We start from the raw sequence: 15985 nt of genomic DNA on the forward strand, positions 1-15985 counted from the left end.
CAGTGGGGAGCTCTTTGTCCAAGTTTGTGTAGTGGATGAATTGTCAGTTTCTTTCTAGCCAGATGCCAAGGGATGGAAGTCGATGCATTGTGAAAAATTGGGGTAGAGAAGGGAGGTGCAAAGCCCCTCATTTTTGGGGGGGGGGGAAGGGAGAGGGATTATATTTTGCCTGGTTTCCCATTCCTGGGCATGGTGCAATTTTTAAGCGAGGTACAAAGGGAGTTTTTGTCATGTAAAGGATTATCTTCCTGTTTGAGAGTGTGTGACTAAGGTTATTGGCCAGCCCTTGCCCCTGGCTTCACCTTGAGAGTGTTTGTGCCGTTACAGAAACGTCGAGAGGAGTTCGTGCTCCAGTTAAAGGCATCAGAGTTGATCAGTTTGGTTGAGCTGATCTTGGCTGAGTCCGAAACCAGAAGCCAGAATACAGAGGAAGCCTCCTGCACGCTCATCCAATCACGGTTACCCCTGTTGCTCAGCTGTTGTCATGGAGACCTAGAGAGTATTAAAAAAGTAACAGAGTATCTGACGGGCTGTATCCAGCAGTGGGGCAGCAGGTGAGGATGCAGAAACGAACAAACCTTGAGTCCATCACACTCAGCAGTTACTTAGGTGGCTATTTGGGCAGCCACGTGACCCAAATGAGGCTTGCCAAGGCTGCTTTGCTAGGATCGCTGCATTTCAGAATGCATCTAGAAACTGCCCAGTATGTTACCTTCGTGTCAGCTTAGAAACAGTTTGACTCTGAATGTGATACTCTGGTTATCTGTATGTGTCTTTTCTGTAATTCAAGATCGAATTGCTCCATTTTACAACTCAAAAAGTGTGTTTCTAGCTGCCAGCCCTGCATCCACCCTCCCACCTCCCCAGAACTGGAAGTCAAGTGATGTTTTCTCTATCTGTGAAATCATCACTGGTAATCCATTCTGCAGCTGGAACTGAGCTGACTCTTTTGATGATTGTGCTGAAGGCGGAATCGAGCCCAGCCTGCTCTCTATAGCTATATGGGCTCTGCAGTGCTAACAGAAAGAGAGCACGTATATGTCAGTAAATCAAGCCAATCTAAATCCTGGACTCATCTATGGTAGAGCTGGAAAAGACTTTCTAGGTTATCTGGACTGTCCCCTTGCTGATGCAGGATGTGACTCAGCCATGTGGAGAGCAGGTGTGCTGAGTCAGAATGGGCCATTTTGTATAATCACTTTTTACTTTCATTACTTTTTAAATGAGGGATTCACTCTTTGATGGTAGGATTTGCATTTTTAACACTGATGTTGTGCAGAAACTCTGCTTTCTGGGACTTTAAGAGGGACTTACTGGTTGCCATATGCCCAGTGGCAGCTTTGCAATTGCAGTGCTTTCTGCTAGAGAATCAGAGGCAGTCTCACTGGAAAGCTCCGTGGAACTGCTCTGAAAAGCAGGCAGCTCTAAGGAGGCTATCTCAGAGTGAAGTGCTATTAAGTCAGCAGTACGGCGGTGGTTGTAGTTATTTGCCTCTAGCTGTTTAGGATGTGCAGCTGGGGAGGAGCGGAGTGTGGATATTAAGGCCTCTGATCTGCATCAGACACTTTCTCCTTGGCCTACGAATGTAACCGTGCATTGTCATCTCCTTTCTCTTTCAGCTCAGTGGGAAAACGCTGCCAGGACCTTCTTCTGCAGCTCTACCTGCAGCTGCCGGAGCTCCTTGTGCCCATGCCTGAGACACTGCTGACCAGGGAAGGGGCTGCAGACAGCAGTACCTGCAAAGTAAGGAGTAAAGGGACATAGAGGCAACAGAGTATGCTTCTCTGTTCTTTAAATCCATGTGATGAGCATGAGAGCTGAGTTGATAGGCAGGTTGCAAAAAGAACAAACACACTGCCTTGGACTGTAACCTTCTTCATCTTGATCCCATGTGGAGCTCCCATCTTTTGCTTCCCTTAACTCCAGAACACACTGGACTTTTAACATTTTGTCCTTGTCTAAACCCCGGCAATATAAAGACTGCAGGTATTTTCCTGTGTGATATAAAGGCTTAATTAACACGCCTGCATTCTCCCAGGTTATGTTAGGCACCTTGTTATTATATGAGAAGCAGTAATGTTCAGCTCCTGCTTTCACAGATGGGAAAAATGAGGGACTTGGGACTGTAGATCCCTTGCTAGTTGGAAGGTTGATGGCTTACCTGAAAATCAAATACAATTTTTTTAACCCTCTCCCTACTTAAAAGGAAACTTGGAACCCCACCGATAGGCTGAAGACTTGCTCCTCCAGCTTCAAGCCATTGAACTTTGTTTTATCAACTATGATTCTTTCTAGCTTGATGCCCTGGTTCACAGATTCATCACCCTCCTCGCAGAAGCCAGCGATTCCAAGTCAGCTGAGAGCCGTGTGTGGGATGCCAACATGGCATGCAGGAAGCTAGCTGTGGCTCACCCCATCCTTCTGCTTAGGTACTGCCCTTCTCGCCCTTCTCTTCACCAGGCCAGTGGCTGGAGCCTTTTCAGCTGGACCTCTGTGTCAGTATTAACACTCACCCCAGAACGAGAACGACATTCCCACTGCAAACCTGATTATAGCACTGGAGCATACTCCTGTGTATAAAAGAAATGCTATGAGCAGCAGACCCACTCAAGCCGTTTGCTGGCTGTCTCTCCTGATGAGGTGATGCCTCTGCTAGCAGAGGAGTCTTTTGGAGGTGGGCAGCGAAGAAGAGAAATGTGGTGGGAAGGGGAATTTGTCTGGTCGTGGACATAGGGATCAGAGCATGAAATCTTGCAGAGGCTGAGGAGAGGGATGAGCTGAATATCTTAGAGTTGATTCTGTTACACAGTTGCTCTGGAAGGGCTTTGGAATTTAATGCTTTACTTTTGCATTTCAGACACTTGCCAATGATCGCAGCTCTGCTTCATGGGCGGGTACATCTCAATTTCCAGGAGTTTCGGCAACAGAACCACCTGACTTTCTTCATCCATGTCCTGGGGATCCTGGAGCTGCTTCAGCCACAGGTGTTCCAGAGTGAGCACCAGGGGGCGCTATGGGACTGTCTTCTCTCCTTCATTCGCCTGCTACTGGTAGGAGAACATTACCCTTTACAGACTGCATACAGCCAGCCAACTACTAGGGGGAGAAGTTGGTATCTGACCATCTCAGGGTGCTGTGTGTCACACTTTACATGTGTGTATACTGTGTGCGCTTGTACGAATACATGTGCACAAACGGGGAGGGGAAGGACGCGTGGACTTTCAGGCTTCCCCTGGGTGTTAGTGGTTTCGGTTAAGTGTGGTCTCCCTCCATCCCTCCAGAATTACAGGAAGTCCTCACGTCATCTGGCTGCCTTCATTACCAAATTCGTCCAGTTCATTCACAAATACATCACGTGCAATGCCCAGGCTGCTGTGTCTTTCCTGCAGAAACATTCTGACCCGCTCCAGTAAGTGTTCTATTCTGACCTTACTCCCATTGCTATGGTGCCCCCCCGCTGTGATTGCCCATCTACCTGGCATTACTTGGCTGCCAGCAAATTCAGTAGTTTTTGCTGATGCACAGGCAAAGGGCCATCTGTTGGGATTGCTGTCCACCTTAAAAATAAATAAATTGCTGGAGTCACAGTCTCCTAACCAGATAGGAAACAACAAGAGCAAAGTTACTATTGAGCTTTTATTACAGTGCTTTTCCCTAGAGATTTCCATGTGCTTTTAAAAGGTACATGAGCAATAGTGTCCCTTTTACAGATGGGAAAATGAGGTACAGGACGGTTAAGAGACTGGCTGCAGCTCACAGAGACTCCAGGAATAGAACCTAGGTTTCCTAACGCGCACACATAGGACACTGCATATTACCAGGCAGGCAGCAGCAGAGTTCTCCCCCAGACTAGTGGATACAGGGTCCCATCTGCAAGTACATGGGACAATATATTTTGGCCCCCCCTAGAGGGAGGGAGCTGGAGTTGCCATGCTGCTTCAGCAGTTCTGGCTACTGTCTGTTTTCTGTCTCGTCTGTTGACGCCTCTTTGTCCATTACTTGATTCCTCCTTCTCTACCCTTTATTCACCTTCTCCCACAGTGACTGAAACTAATCTTTGTTCCTCTTCCCCACACGTTCACATTCATACATGTACCCTCAGCTTGTTCCTTTTCACTCCCGGATGTTGAGCTGATTGTTGCTGGTTTATGCCAGAGATGCCTTTTCTTTCACCATAGTGACCTGTCATCAGATAACAGTGACCTAGTGATGCTGAAATCTCTCCTGGCTGGGCTAAGCTTGCCCAGTAAGAGTGGTGTCTTGGACAGAGGCTCTGAAGAAGAAAAGGATGGTGAGTGTGTGTAACTCTTTGGGCTAGATCAATGATCCCCACCCCTGTGCTATGTTTTGGAGTTCTGTTGCTTCTATGTGGACTTCAGTCTGAGCTCTGCACTCCCAGCTCTAATAGGACAGTGAAGGGGGGAAGGAAAGGAACTGAGGGTGAAGGTTGTGTCCTCATAGACATTCCTGTGAGGAACTGGTCAGCAGTAGTGAAACCAGTGCCTGGGAAGGGGTAAATACTGACTTCTCACTTGTTATAACTCTCGGAGCTTCCCAATGCAGTGGAATAGCAGCACCAAAGGTATATATTGCTAGGGAGTCTGCTCTCCTCTGCTTGTCTTCAGGCTAGCCCTTCAGGAAGATCTCCTAAGGATACATCTGCTCCTTCCCTACTCATAGACATCATCCTGACTTCTGATAGGATTGTCCCTTAGGAAATGCTGTGGGTGTTACAGGGGCTAAGGATAGTTACCTCTCCCTTTCCTCTCTGAGCAGATGCCCTGGTAAGGGGACAGTAGACAGTGATGTAATCCATTGACTGGGAATGCCAGATTCACCTTCATTTTAAATGTGCAGAGCATGCCTGGGAGTTAACTATTTCTCTCTGTCCTAGATGAAGCAGCCGCCGGCTCTCTGCCCCTGGTCAGTGTGTCCCTCTTCACTCCCCTCACTCCAGCGGAAATGGCCCCATACATGAAGAGACTCTCCAGGGGCCAGACTGTGGAGGGTAAGTGGAGACCGCTTTCCCAGAGCACCTCATAGACTTTACAGACAGGAATCACTCTACCCACCTCCTCTTGGCTGGAACATGGTAGCTGCTCCTAGCCACACTTCCCGAGAATGTTAGACCAGAACTACAGGAAGCATATAGACAAAAATCAGCTCAACTAGTATTTGGCTGGGACAGGAGAAGCTGGTTTGCAGCCATGAGCCCTGTGCAGGGACGCCACCAGCAGCCAGACAAGTTCATCTAGAATTGAAACCATAGCCTATAGTCTTCTAAACCATGCAGTCCCTGTAAGAGAAGCTGCAAATCTCCTAAAGCCAGTATGCATCTCATGAGCTAAACAAGGTTGAATCTGTTCTGTGTTTGGATGGGAGACCTCCCAGGACAATTTAGGTGCTCTGGGAAGTGATGTGGTTGATTCGCTGAGTGGTACTTTGCTAAGGGTCAGTACTGAACCAGTGTCCCAGCACAGCATTTGGGGTGCTGTGTTGCTGGAAGTGCCGTCTTTTTGGATGAGATATAACATTTAAAGTTCCGGCTCCCCATTTTAGGTTATCAAAAATCCCCTTGTGCTCTCCACAGAAGTTCAGGCTGTTAGCATAGTATCCTAGGGAGCTACAGTTTGCTTCTCTAAGGTTCTTTTAATATCATTTACATCCAGTATTCTTCACTATCCTGATCTGGGACATTACTGTGTGGGGTTAGCCCACTGCTGCCCAACTCAGAAATAGGGAACAGGATCCCTACGTGTGCATGGTTTGCAGATTTGCTTGTCATGATGTTGCGGTATGAGGCCTTATATAAAGATCAATCTCTGCTACAACTGAAATTGATCCAGAACTGAAACTTGCCACAGACAGCAATGCTAGCAGCTAATGCGGCCTCTGCTGGGGCAGTTCTGGAGGTGTTGATCCATAGTACAGAGCATCCTTCTAAGGTCCTCTTTGAAGCATCATCTCTGTCTTTTAGCTTTGCATGCCAGGTTAAGACTTTATAGCTCAGCAGAGGACTCTTGTGTTTTGAGACAAGTGTTCCTTTTGGAGCTTTGCGGACTCCGCTATGTTGAAAGGAAGGTTTACCCTTTTCCATCTGTGACTTTCCCCCCAGATATCCTGGAGGTGCTGAGTGATGTTGATGAGATGTCCAGACGGAGACCAGAAATTCTCTCCTTTTTTGCTGTGAGTATATGTAGCCCAGAAGTGGCCTTTGGAAATTCACTTGCTGTGATGGGGGATTCCTTGCAGCAGAGTCTACCTTGCACAGTTTATTCAGGTGGTGTTTTCCCTCTGCTTTATCAGGTCATTATCATGGTGTCTGTGGGTAGGCCAGTTGTGAGGAATTACCTTCTCAGTTAGTTTAGGCCTTCAACTGCTACATGAGTGTGTGCACTAAGCCATTTATACACGTGTGCTCTCTCACACACACGCACACACACTTCCCCTCTCCTTCTCTCCATTACGCTGGGTCCCTGTCACCCCGTAATATCAGTCTAGAGAGAAAGGGGAACAGTTCTGCAGGAAAAACTTCGTGAGGGACCAGGGAAATGGATGTAGATCCAATTGTCCTGTTTAGAGCAAGAGAAAAACCCCTCTGGATGCTTAAAGCATTCACAACTGGCTGATCCTTCTTACAGATAGAAATCCCCTGCATGTGACCCTGGCTCAGCATTAACTTGCTGGATAGATGGTTAGCGGGCTGGAGCAGTGCCGCACAGGTGGTAATGTGAGCCTGAAGTGCTTGTTCTCAGTGTCGCCATGGGATCTCTTGCTGATCAGCCTTGTCTCCTCTCAGACTAACCTGCAAAGATTGATGAGCTCTTCAGAAGAGTCCTGCCGGAATCTGGCCTTCAGCCTGGCTCTGCGCTCAATTCAGAACAACCCCAGGTGAGAAATGGAGATATCCATGAATGTCAGGCTTCTCCTGAGTCACTTCCTCCTCTGTCAGCCATGTGCCCTGTATTGTCCTATGTACGGCTCTGACTCTTTCTTGCTCCCTTGATGCTAAGAGTGGGGATGCTAAGACGGTGCTATGTTTTGTTCCCAGCATTGCTGCTGATTTCCTCCCCACTTTCATGTACTGCCTTGGCAGCCGAGACTTTGAGGTGGTGCAGACAGCGCTGAGAAACCTTCCTGAATACACCCTTCTCTGCCAAGGTAGGTCTAGGCTTCTGCGTTTGCTGCTGCACACTCAGCCGTGAAAGGCTGGAAACTGATTTTTCCAGAGAATCTCCTTCAACTGCTTTCAGTGTCGGATTTATTTGTGTCTGTATTGGAAACTGGAATTTCCTGGGAAGTTCTCGCTAGATGTTGGTGCTTGGTTCGGTGCTATTTCCTGGCCTGCCCAGTGGCAGCTTCACTCTGAACGCCACGGAAGGAATTTATTGCGGGGACTCCCCATGTTGCCAGCATTGGCTTCTCTCTAACAGTTCTGATCATGTAGCAATTTTCCTCTTTGAGTTAAGGAGCTTTGTATTCATCAGATACTTGTCTGGAGTGTTAATTGTATGCCTGGGCGTGATGGTGTGTAGTTACTGCCTTTCCCCATCTGGAAAGTTTAAAACTTAGTTCCGCTGCACTGGTGTTTTCTCTTGCTGGGACTAGTCCTAGCACTTCCTCTGTGCCGTATGATTGTTACTGGCAAGTCAGGACTGGTTAGACCAGTTCTCTTAACCTTCTCTTTTCCCCTTCGCAGAGCATGCAGCAGTGTTATTGCACAGGGCCTTTCTGGTTGGGATGTATGGACAAATAGACACCAGCTCGCAGATTTCAGAGGCCTTGAAGGTTCTGCATATGGAAGCCATGATGTGAACATCGATGCCCCAGGAACTGATTTGTCCAGTTGACTTGAATCGCTGTGAGGAAGCACTTTGTATTCCAGCCTGTGGGCTGGGGGGGACAAGCGAGAGTGATCGTGGAAGGCCAGCCTAAGCAGAAGGAGAGCTCATGCCTGGGGTCTGACTGAAGGAATACAGGGATAGATCCTACTTAGGACATCACTTCGGTGGGAGCAAAGGGGCTTCTAAGCATGGTGTATTACAAGGGACCACATCCTTGGGATCTTGGATGGTATTTACCACTTCCTGTTGGGCAGTGGCTATGACTTCAATCACCACCTCACATCCAGGAGACCATGGCATTTGGGGTAGGGGAAGGGAGAGTTGCCAGGGGGCTCTGTAAGCTTGTGACCTCTGGATTGTCCTTTGCATGTTGGAGGGAACACAGAAATCTGTACAGAGCAAGAGACTCAGTGTTACTGTTTGTGACTCCTTTTTAAATTAAAACTCTTCTAGTTCCTATTAGGCTCCCTGCCGGCATTACTGCTTTTCTGCGTTAGGCTCGGTCCTTCTCCGAGTCCCTCTCTAGGCTCTCTCTCCATCTTTCCTTTGGACGGCTGTTCCGCAAGACGGGACTTTTACAGAAAACCTAGTTGCAGCCCTCTACAGCCAAAGTGGACTCTTCCCCTTTGCCAGCAGCGTTTGTTTGTTCCTTCTGCTGCACAAGCAGAAAACCATTCTGGAGGATATGGAGGTGGGCCCAGCCTCTGCCAGATTGACCTTCCGTGCTTGGGCCGTGGCAGCCAGAGCTGCCACATTAGGGATTGCTGTTCATTACTATTTTTGTATGTCAACAAAGGGTGCCTTGCTACGCCCACAGAAACCCCTCCATGGCAGCCGAGTATACACAGAAAGCATCTTTGATTATCCGACAACCATTTTCCCTTGGCCATTTACTTAGTGCACCAGTATCCCTGCAGGCAGACTCCTTATCTCCAGGTGGGAGGGCTGGCCGTGTGGGTTGGTCCTTCAGCGTGGATACCCATGACCACAGGAGTGTGGGAGGAGCAGAGACTAGTAGCTTCCCCCCTCCCCTTACAATTAAGCACATCTTCTTAGTCTCTGCTTAATATGCTGGCGGTCCTATTTCCTTCCCCTTGGTCTCTTGCCATATCCCAGGAATGGTGTCAATGCAGTTTGGCTTAACGCAGTGTAATCAGTAATGACTAAGGTATGGCTCCTTTCACCTCTAGGTCTGCAGGTGGTAGAGATGGTCATTGCGCCCTGGTTGCTGTTGGGCAATGAAATGCGCTGGTGGGAGAAGTATGTTCCTCATTGACAAGGATGCACCACGCAGTTGGCTCGTTTGTTAGTATTCTCAGCAGAGAAGCCAAGACCTCAGGGTGCGTCTACACTGCACAAAACAGTGTGTTCTTAACCCAAGTTAGCTAACCAGAGTTAAGAGCACTTTTTTCGGGTGTAGACATCGCCTAAACTACTCTCCCTCTGTCAGAGCTGAGGCCGCAGTGGGGAAGCCTGTACTGCCCCTGCCTTTTCTCTACCTGTTCTGAGGATAAGTAGAAGACTCCGCTCTCCACTGCTGTTAGTCTGGCATCTTTTCATGTGCCCTGGGGAAAATGTGAGGCACCTTTGGTGTCTCTCACCCAATTCTCTTCACTGGCTGGAGTTCACAGGGGAGGGGAACCCACTAAGAGAAGGCTAAAGCCGGGGGAGGTATCTAAAACCCCAGACAACTCTAACCACAGCCCATCAGTCTCTTACCTGGGCTTTTAAATAAAGAGATTAGAGCCATCAATTCATGATGCAATGTACTCCTGTTTTCCAGAGCCTCTGCTTTACAACCAATGAAGGGGCTGTAACAGTTAACTAGAAATAAATTAAGTGAAGAAACAAGCTGAAGATCAAGTCAATAAAATAGTATGTTTTTTTCCTGAGGGTCTCAGTGACAGTGGGATTAATGCCCTGGGTTCGCATCTGAAAGGTTACAGATGAAATCTGTTGGCTATTCTGAACTTAGTCCCTTTATTGAGCATCATTAAAACCTCTTCACAGTTCATCACACTAAGCAGGTGTCTCCCCCAGTGGTATAGGTCAGGAATAGCCAGGAGGCTGCAGGGCAGGATTTGAGGAGCCATTGCAGAGTGGTTTGTGTCAGGTGGAGTGGGAATGTCTGGGGACGGTGACAGCAAGAGGGAGAGGAGGTTAGTAAGAAATACACTGGCCGAGCACTGGGTCAGCTTGTACCCCGCTCCTGAACCCCCCTGCAGAAAGGGTTCATTGAAAATCCCAAATGCAGAGTTGGATCTCAAAGTCTTTGTTCAAATGAATTAAACATTGAAATGGGCGAAAACAAACACCATGTTGTTGGTTGCATTTGCTAATTTGCCTCTGTTCATGAAACAAGGGGTCTCCCAGGTGTGTTTGGCAAACAGCCATGTTGCAGGTGTCCCAGTCTGGAATAGCAGAAGGTATTTCCTGGCCACACTCTGGGTTCATTGGCAGAGATGGGTGTGTGGACAAACAAGATTGCTGGTAGAGTGCAGTGGGGGGCAGCTGCATTGCATGTGCCTGGCTTTGAACTGTTCCCTTTCGAGACCGGCAAGTTAGTTCAGAGGTGGAGGGAGTGTGAGAGGAAACGTGGGTGGCCAGGATGTGAATGGTGCAGTCACTTGATCTGGCAGGACAGCGGCAGCCCCTCTAGCCTAGCTGGAGTTCGTCTTTATCTCACTGAATAAGAGGCATCACTTATGACTTGCTGCCTTCTGTGCATTCCATTGAATCAACCCCTCCCATGCCTAGATCCTACGGTGATGGACACATTATAAATACTGGAGCCTATGAGAATACTGAGTTAGATGTTCCAGCTGCGATCTGTCGTTGAGGCTGGGAATGCAGTGCGGCTGCTGCGGCTGGGGACTAATAGGATCACTAATGCATGCCAGTATTAATGTTCAGGTTGAGTTCCCGGTGCTTTTAATTTGGGGGCTTTTGTGCGAGAGGTTTGAAGGTGAGGCACCTTGAAGTGCCAAGACAGCTCGAGGCGGGGAGTATGTTACCGCTGGAGTGGAATGCAGGGATGATGGGCCTGCAGCCCAACCCCTCGTATCTGGGACGGGAGAAGTGACAGTTCTAAAATGGTTAGCGACGGCGTTACTGATGCAATGACACTGGCCCGCCTTTTAATCAGTGCTTGTTTATAACTGTGTTTCATCTCTGTCCGGCTGAGCTGGTTCTCTCCTCCCCTCCTCCAAGAGGGAGTAGCAGAGCTGAGCTAAACTGACAGCGCTATCCACTGCAGGCCTTGTAAAGCCCTCTGCTTTGGGGAGAGTGATCTAAAAGCTCCCTTGGTAGAGAAGTGAGGGGAGAGGTTTATCAATGGTTCCGTTTGTTGGAAATGGGGTGGATAGGTAGTTACTGGAGGAGCCCAGGATGGCCACAGTGGAATCACCACCGTGGTTCGTCTGCCTTGGGCTGAGGGTCTCTTCTGAGCAAAAACGCTAGAGAGAGGCACAGGTGCCAAACCAGCTTCCTCGAGCCTCTGCTCTGTGGCACTGAGCTTTTATGGAGGCACTGCCACAGGATTGGACGGCTCCCTTGAAAGCCCGTGGGCTGAGTTTGCTGCCTCCTGAGTGCTGTCAGCCTGGAGAGAAGTGTCTGAGCTCCAGAAGGGAACTCCCCTCCCAAGTGGGGCAGCCACCAGACACGCAGGGCTAGGGAGAGACGCTCAGTGACTTATAGACCACTAACATTTTACCTGCTATATCCCAGGTCTGTACACATGAACGCTTCTGCAGAAACTGCGTCTGAACCATACGTTTGTTCAGTAGATAAATCCTTCTGAACCTGTCTCGTGAGAGGCAATCCAAGCTGAATTGCTTGCCCCGGGAAAGCAGGAGTGTTTGGTATCCGGTCATCTGTCGTGTTCAGCCTGTCGCTGGGTGCTGTGGTATCAGTGACGTGTAAACTGCTGGTTAACAGGTGACTAGGAGGCTTTTAACTGGCCCAGATTCTGAGCAAACCAGCTGCCTCCTGACAGGGGAGAAGTTGCTGGATATTGTGTGTGTCCTGCTCACCTGCCTGCTTTGCCTCATGCTGCCTTGGCTCTTTTCCATCGGGTTGAGCTGCTCTGGCCAACCGCTGCTGGAGGTGAGCGCCCCTTGCTGACTGTGTTTCCTGCTTTGAAGTCTGATGCCTGAGTGATTGGGCTCCCTCCTCCCTCTCAGCTCAGTCGCTTTTTGAAGGGATGTTTCAGCTTTACTCTGTAAATGATCCGGGACTGAATGCAGACAGCCTGGTGCAGGGGGATCCAGTTACAGACAGTCTGAGAAAACACAACTGGGAATGCTACCCTGTCTCCAAGAGCTATGACTATCTGTTACCCGGGGACCCATCGAGAAGAGCCCCACGCTGGATCTGATATGGAAGTGGATAAGGATCTTTCCAAGGGCTCCCTGCTGCAATGAATTAATGCATTAAACTTCCACCTGATCTGGGGTCTGGGTTTAACTGTGGAACCATTGTAAAAGCCTAAGGAGGGCGGTGGTCTTGTTTTAGTCTCTGCCATTGCAAATGCTTTGCAGAACTGGCAGTGTCCCAAGGAGAGACCCCGGACTGGAATAGTAGGGGGTGAAGCTTATTGGACTTTAGGAGCAGTAGTAGGGCTGGAGGTCCAGACTGGCAGAGCTGGGTGCTTCAGATCAGAACTGATGTGCATTGGCAGCAGGGAGGGGGATACCTGTCTCTGTGACCAACTGGACTAGCGCCCAAAGGGGAAGGGCCAAGAAACACTTCAGCCTCCCCCCGACTGCTTCCCTGGGGATCATAGCAGGGACTGGAACTAAGGTGCAGGTCTCTAGTCTCCTCCCACACCAGCAGAAGGTAGAAGAAGGGGCAAGAGCATCACTCTCCTGCCTCCAAGCACTGGAGAGAGCTGCTGCTGCTCAGTTATTGCTCTGCCTTGGGGCTGGAGCTCAATTCTTGCATTAGCCCCAGGGCGCCCTGGGGAAACACACAGTTCCCGCTCCCTCACTGACACACAAGCATGGCCCTCCTGGGTTCAGGATCTCCCGGGGACAGGATTCGCCCACTCACCAGCCTGAGTAGCTAGGATTGCATGTGCCCATAGGATTTCCAGGTGGATTTGAGAGGACGTGGTCAGTCAGGACCAAAGGGCAATGGTGGGAAAAGGGGATGCAGGTCCAGACATTCCATGTGTCTTTCCTATTTGAGGAGCGAGACTCTGTGTTGAGAGAGCCTTCTCCCGTCTTCCCTGCAGGTCTCTCACTGCACATTCTCCCCCAGCCCCCTTTCCATCCTGTGGTTTCTGGTCCTTGCATCCATGCCTGTGATTTCAGGACACCAGCCCCGTCCTTCATGCAGTCACTCTGGGCTAAGCAGCCCATACCTCGGCTGCACTCCAGTTTGCTTGTGTACCTAGGCTTGGTTGTGTATCTGCTCCAGAACAAGGGTCTCAGTATGTGGTCCCATAAGCTCCTTGCTTGCAGCTGGCAGAAATCCTATAAAAGCCTGCAGGCCTTTTTGCTTTTGCAGGTTAGTGGGAAGAGACAGTCTAGTGTAGCCATTAAGCAGGGGGAGAGAGCACTTTCTCACTGTCCCCTAGAGCAGTGCTTCTCAAACTCTCTGATGTGGCGGACTGGCAGTTTTTTTCCCCCAATGTGCCAGGAACCGGTACCATATTTGCCAGGGACTGGTACCATATTTGTACCACATTATTATCATTTTCGCATAGGCACGTAGCACATCAGATCAGAAAAACTAACATTCTTCACTGTATTAATTGGAATGGGAGTGTGGCGTACATGTGGAGATGTTCCCATTTAAATACTTTGAAGACAGACTGAAAGGCTATGCGTCTGTGCGGGTACTATAAAATGAATATTATTCGTTTATGATCCAAGAAAATATTATTTGAACATTCGTAGTAATATTAATTTATATCGGAAACAATATAATGAATACAATAAAAGTTGGCAGACATTTTAATTTTGTTTATTTTGTAAACAAATAATACAATATTACAATACAAATAAAAATATTTAAAAATCAAACCAGCAAAGTCTCCTAATAAAGATATTATAAAAAAATGTATTAACATAATAATAGGCATGTTAAAACCTTAGCCTTTACTAATGTGAAAGGTGAGCCTGCTTCTTTGTCAGTTTATCCAGTCGTGGTTTAACTGAGGACATTGCCACATGCAATGGAGAATGACTATCCATACTATTCCTGTACTTTGTCTTAATAACACTCATGGTTGAGAAGCCAGTCTCGCAGAGGTACGTTGAAGGAAATGGGAGAAGAGTTTTCAGAGCAATTTCAGTAAGCTCAGGATATTCTGCTTTCACTTTTATCCAAAAGGAAGCAAGTGATGTTGTAGTTTCGAAACTCATCTTCAATCTTTAGCCAGCAGCCAGCTCCAACAATTTATCCTCCATAGTGACCGTTAAGTCATCTTTCAGTGGAATAAACGGATTTCAGATCCATCCAGTCTTCCATGGATCTTCTTCTGCTGGAAAGTAAAACTCAAAATATTCTGCCAAATTTGTCGTGTTCACTGATGATATTTCGTAGAGATGTAACATCAAGGTCTTCACCTGCATCGGCGATGATTGTCGCTAAGTTGTGAAACATGTCATAACGATCTCTTGACACTCGACTCTTCCATGCTTTTAGCTTTCGTTTCTGTCTGTCGATCTTGTCTGCCATTGTAAGACATGAAGCCATCCTTCCCTGCATGGAGATTGTTAAAGATGGCAAAGATATCAGCCAAATAAGCCAACTAGGCTATCCAGTCCACATCTCGGAACAATTGTGACCAATTGGTTTTTGTCATGAAGAAACTCGGCAAGCTCGTTTCGGAGCTCAAATACTCTTGACAGGACTTTTCCCCTCGATAACCAACGTACATCGGCATGCAATAGGAGCTGTTTATGATCAGCTCCCATATCATCACATAATGCAGCGAATAGTCTTGAATTTAAAGCATTCGCCTTTACATGGTTCACAATTTTTATGACCTCGCTGAGCACACTGTTTAGTTCTGTTGACGTGTTTTTTTTGTTGCAAGACTTTCTCGGTGAAGGAAGCAGTGTGTCGACGTGCATTCGGGTGCAAGTGCCTTAATCTGGGTAACGACTCCAGAATGCTGTCCTGTCATCACGGCAGTGCCATCAGAACATACGCCTACACAAAACTTGAAATCCAACCCATGTTTGTTAACGATGTAGTCGCTCACACTCTTGAACACTTCAGAACTAGTTGTTTTTGTTGGTAGTGAAGCAGAAAACAAAAAGTCTTCCTTCAAATCACCCTCATGTTCAAAGCGCACATACACCATCAGAATTGCTGTATTAGCAACATCTGTACATTCATCAAGCTGCAAAGAAAAGTACTTTGCTAATTTAATCTAGCCTATGAGCTGATCTTCCAGATCGTCAGCCAGATCGTGAATTCGTCGAGCTATAGTGTCATTTGAAAGTGGCACCTGAGCCACTTTCTTTGCCACCGGCTCGTCCACCATTTCCATGCAAACATCTTTAGTACCACCTATCGCTAGTCAGCCAGATCTTGAATTCGTCGAGCTATAGTGTCATTTGAAAGTGGCACCTGAGCCACTTTCTTTGCCACCGGCTCGTCCACCATTTCCATGCAAACATCTTTAGTACCACCTATCGCTAGTGTCTCACCAGTTGTGTATGGCTTTTTAGCCTTAGCAACGCAAAGCGCTACTTTATAAGAAGCTCGCAAAGCACAAGTATTTATGTGTGACACTTCAAAGATCTGTTTCTGATGGCCTTTTAAATCAACATGCTTTCTTTTGAAGAACTCTTTCGGCTTTGAACTAATTTCATTGTTTTGTATTTAAATGCCTCTTGAGCTTTGACGGCTTCATTGCGTCGTTAGCCAACACATCACCACAAAGAACACACTGCGGTTTTGGCAGTCCATCATCATTTGTGGCTACAAAACTGAACTGAATGTATGAGGCGTCTATTTCTGAGTAAAGCTAGTATGAATTCTTTTTGTTGACAATACTTCGGTTTCATTTACATTGGCGTCATCTGATTCAGAATTGCGTGTTCAGCAACCAGATGTCTCTGCTTGATAAATATGTCAATTGGGCCTCGCTTTGCCATCTGTAAATTAGGCATAAAAATAATTAA

The 15985-nt window shown here is 47.8% G+C and overlaps 1 protein-coding gene and 1 long non-coding RNA gene across 4 annotated transcripts in view; one reads left to right on the forward strand and one right to left on the reverse strand.

Annotated features, from left to right (window-relative positions):
* The window catches only part of INTS1 (integrator complex subunit 1), a 36463-nt gene extending 26307 nt beyond the window's left edge, over positions 1–10156 (forward strand). For both annotated transcript variants that reach the window (XM_084640860.1, XM_084640861.1), the window contains exons 38-48: positions 328–554; positions 1620–1743; positions 2296–2429; positions 2858–3050; positions 3282–3409; positions 4179–4291; positions 4895–5008; positions 6116–6186; positions 6800–6891; positions 7052–7161; positions 7700–10156. In XM_084640860.1, the coding sequence (XP_084496986.1) occupies positions 328–554; positions 1620–1743; positions 2296–2429; positions 2858–3050; positions 3282–3409; positions 4179–4291; positions 4895–5008; positions 6116–6186; positions 6800–6891; positions 7052–7161; positions 7700–7815 (1422 nt within the window). In that variant the 3' untranslated portion in view covers positions 7816–10156. The remainder of the gene's footprint in view (positions 1–327; positions 555–1619; positions 1744–2295; positions 2430–2857; positions 3051–3281; positions 3410–4178; positions 4292–4894; positions 5009–6115; positions 6187–6799; positions 6892–7051; positions 7162–7699) is intronic.
* Positions 10157–13878: 3722 nt separating this feature from the next.
* LOC311527548 overlaps positions 13879–15985 on the reverse strand; it is a 28540-nt gene continuing 26433 nt past the window's right edge. For both annotated transcript variants that reach the window (XR_014713363.1, XR_014713364.1), the window contains exon 4: positions 13879–15958. This is a non-coding gene — a long non-coding RNA (uncharacterized lncRNA). The remainder of the gene's footprint in view (positions 15959–15985) is intronic.

Source organism: Lepidochelys olivacea (assembly GCF_965140295.1).
Source record: "Lepidochelys olivacea isolate rLepOli2 genome assembly, chromosome: 10".
Lineage (NCBI taxonomy): Eukaryota > Metazoa > Chordata > Testudines > Cheloniidae > Lepidochelys > Lepidochelys olivacea.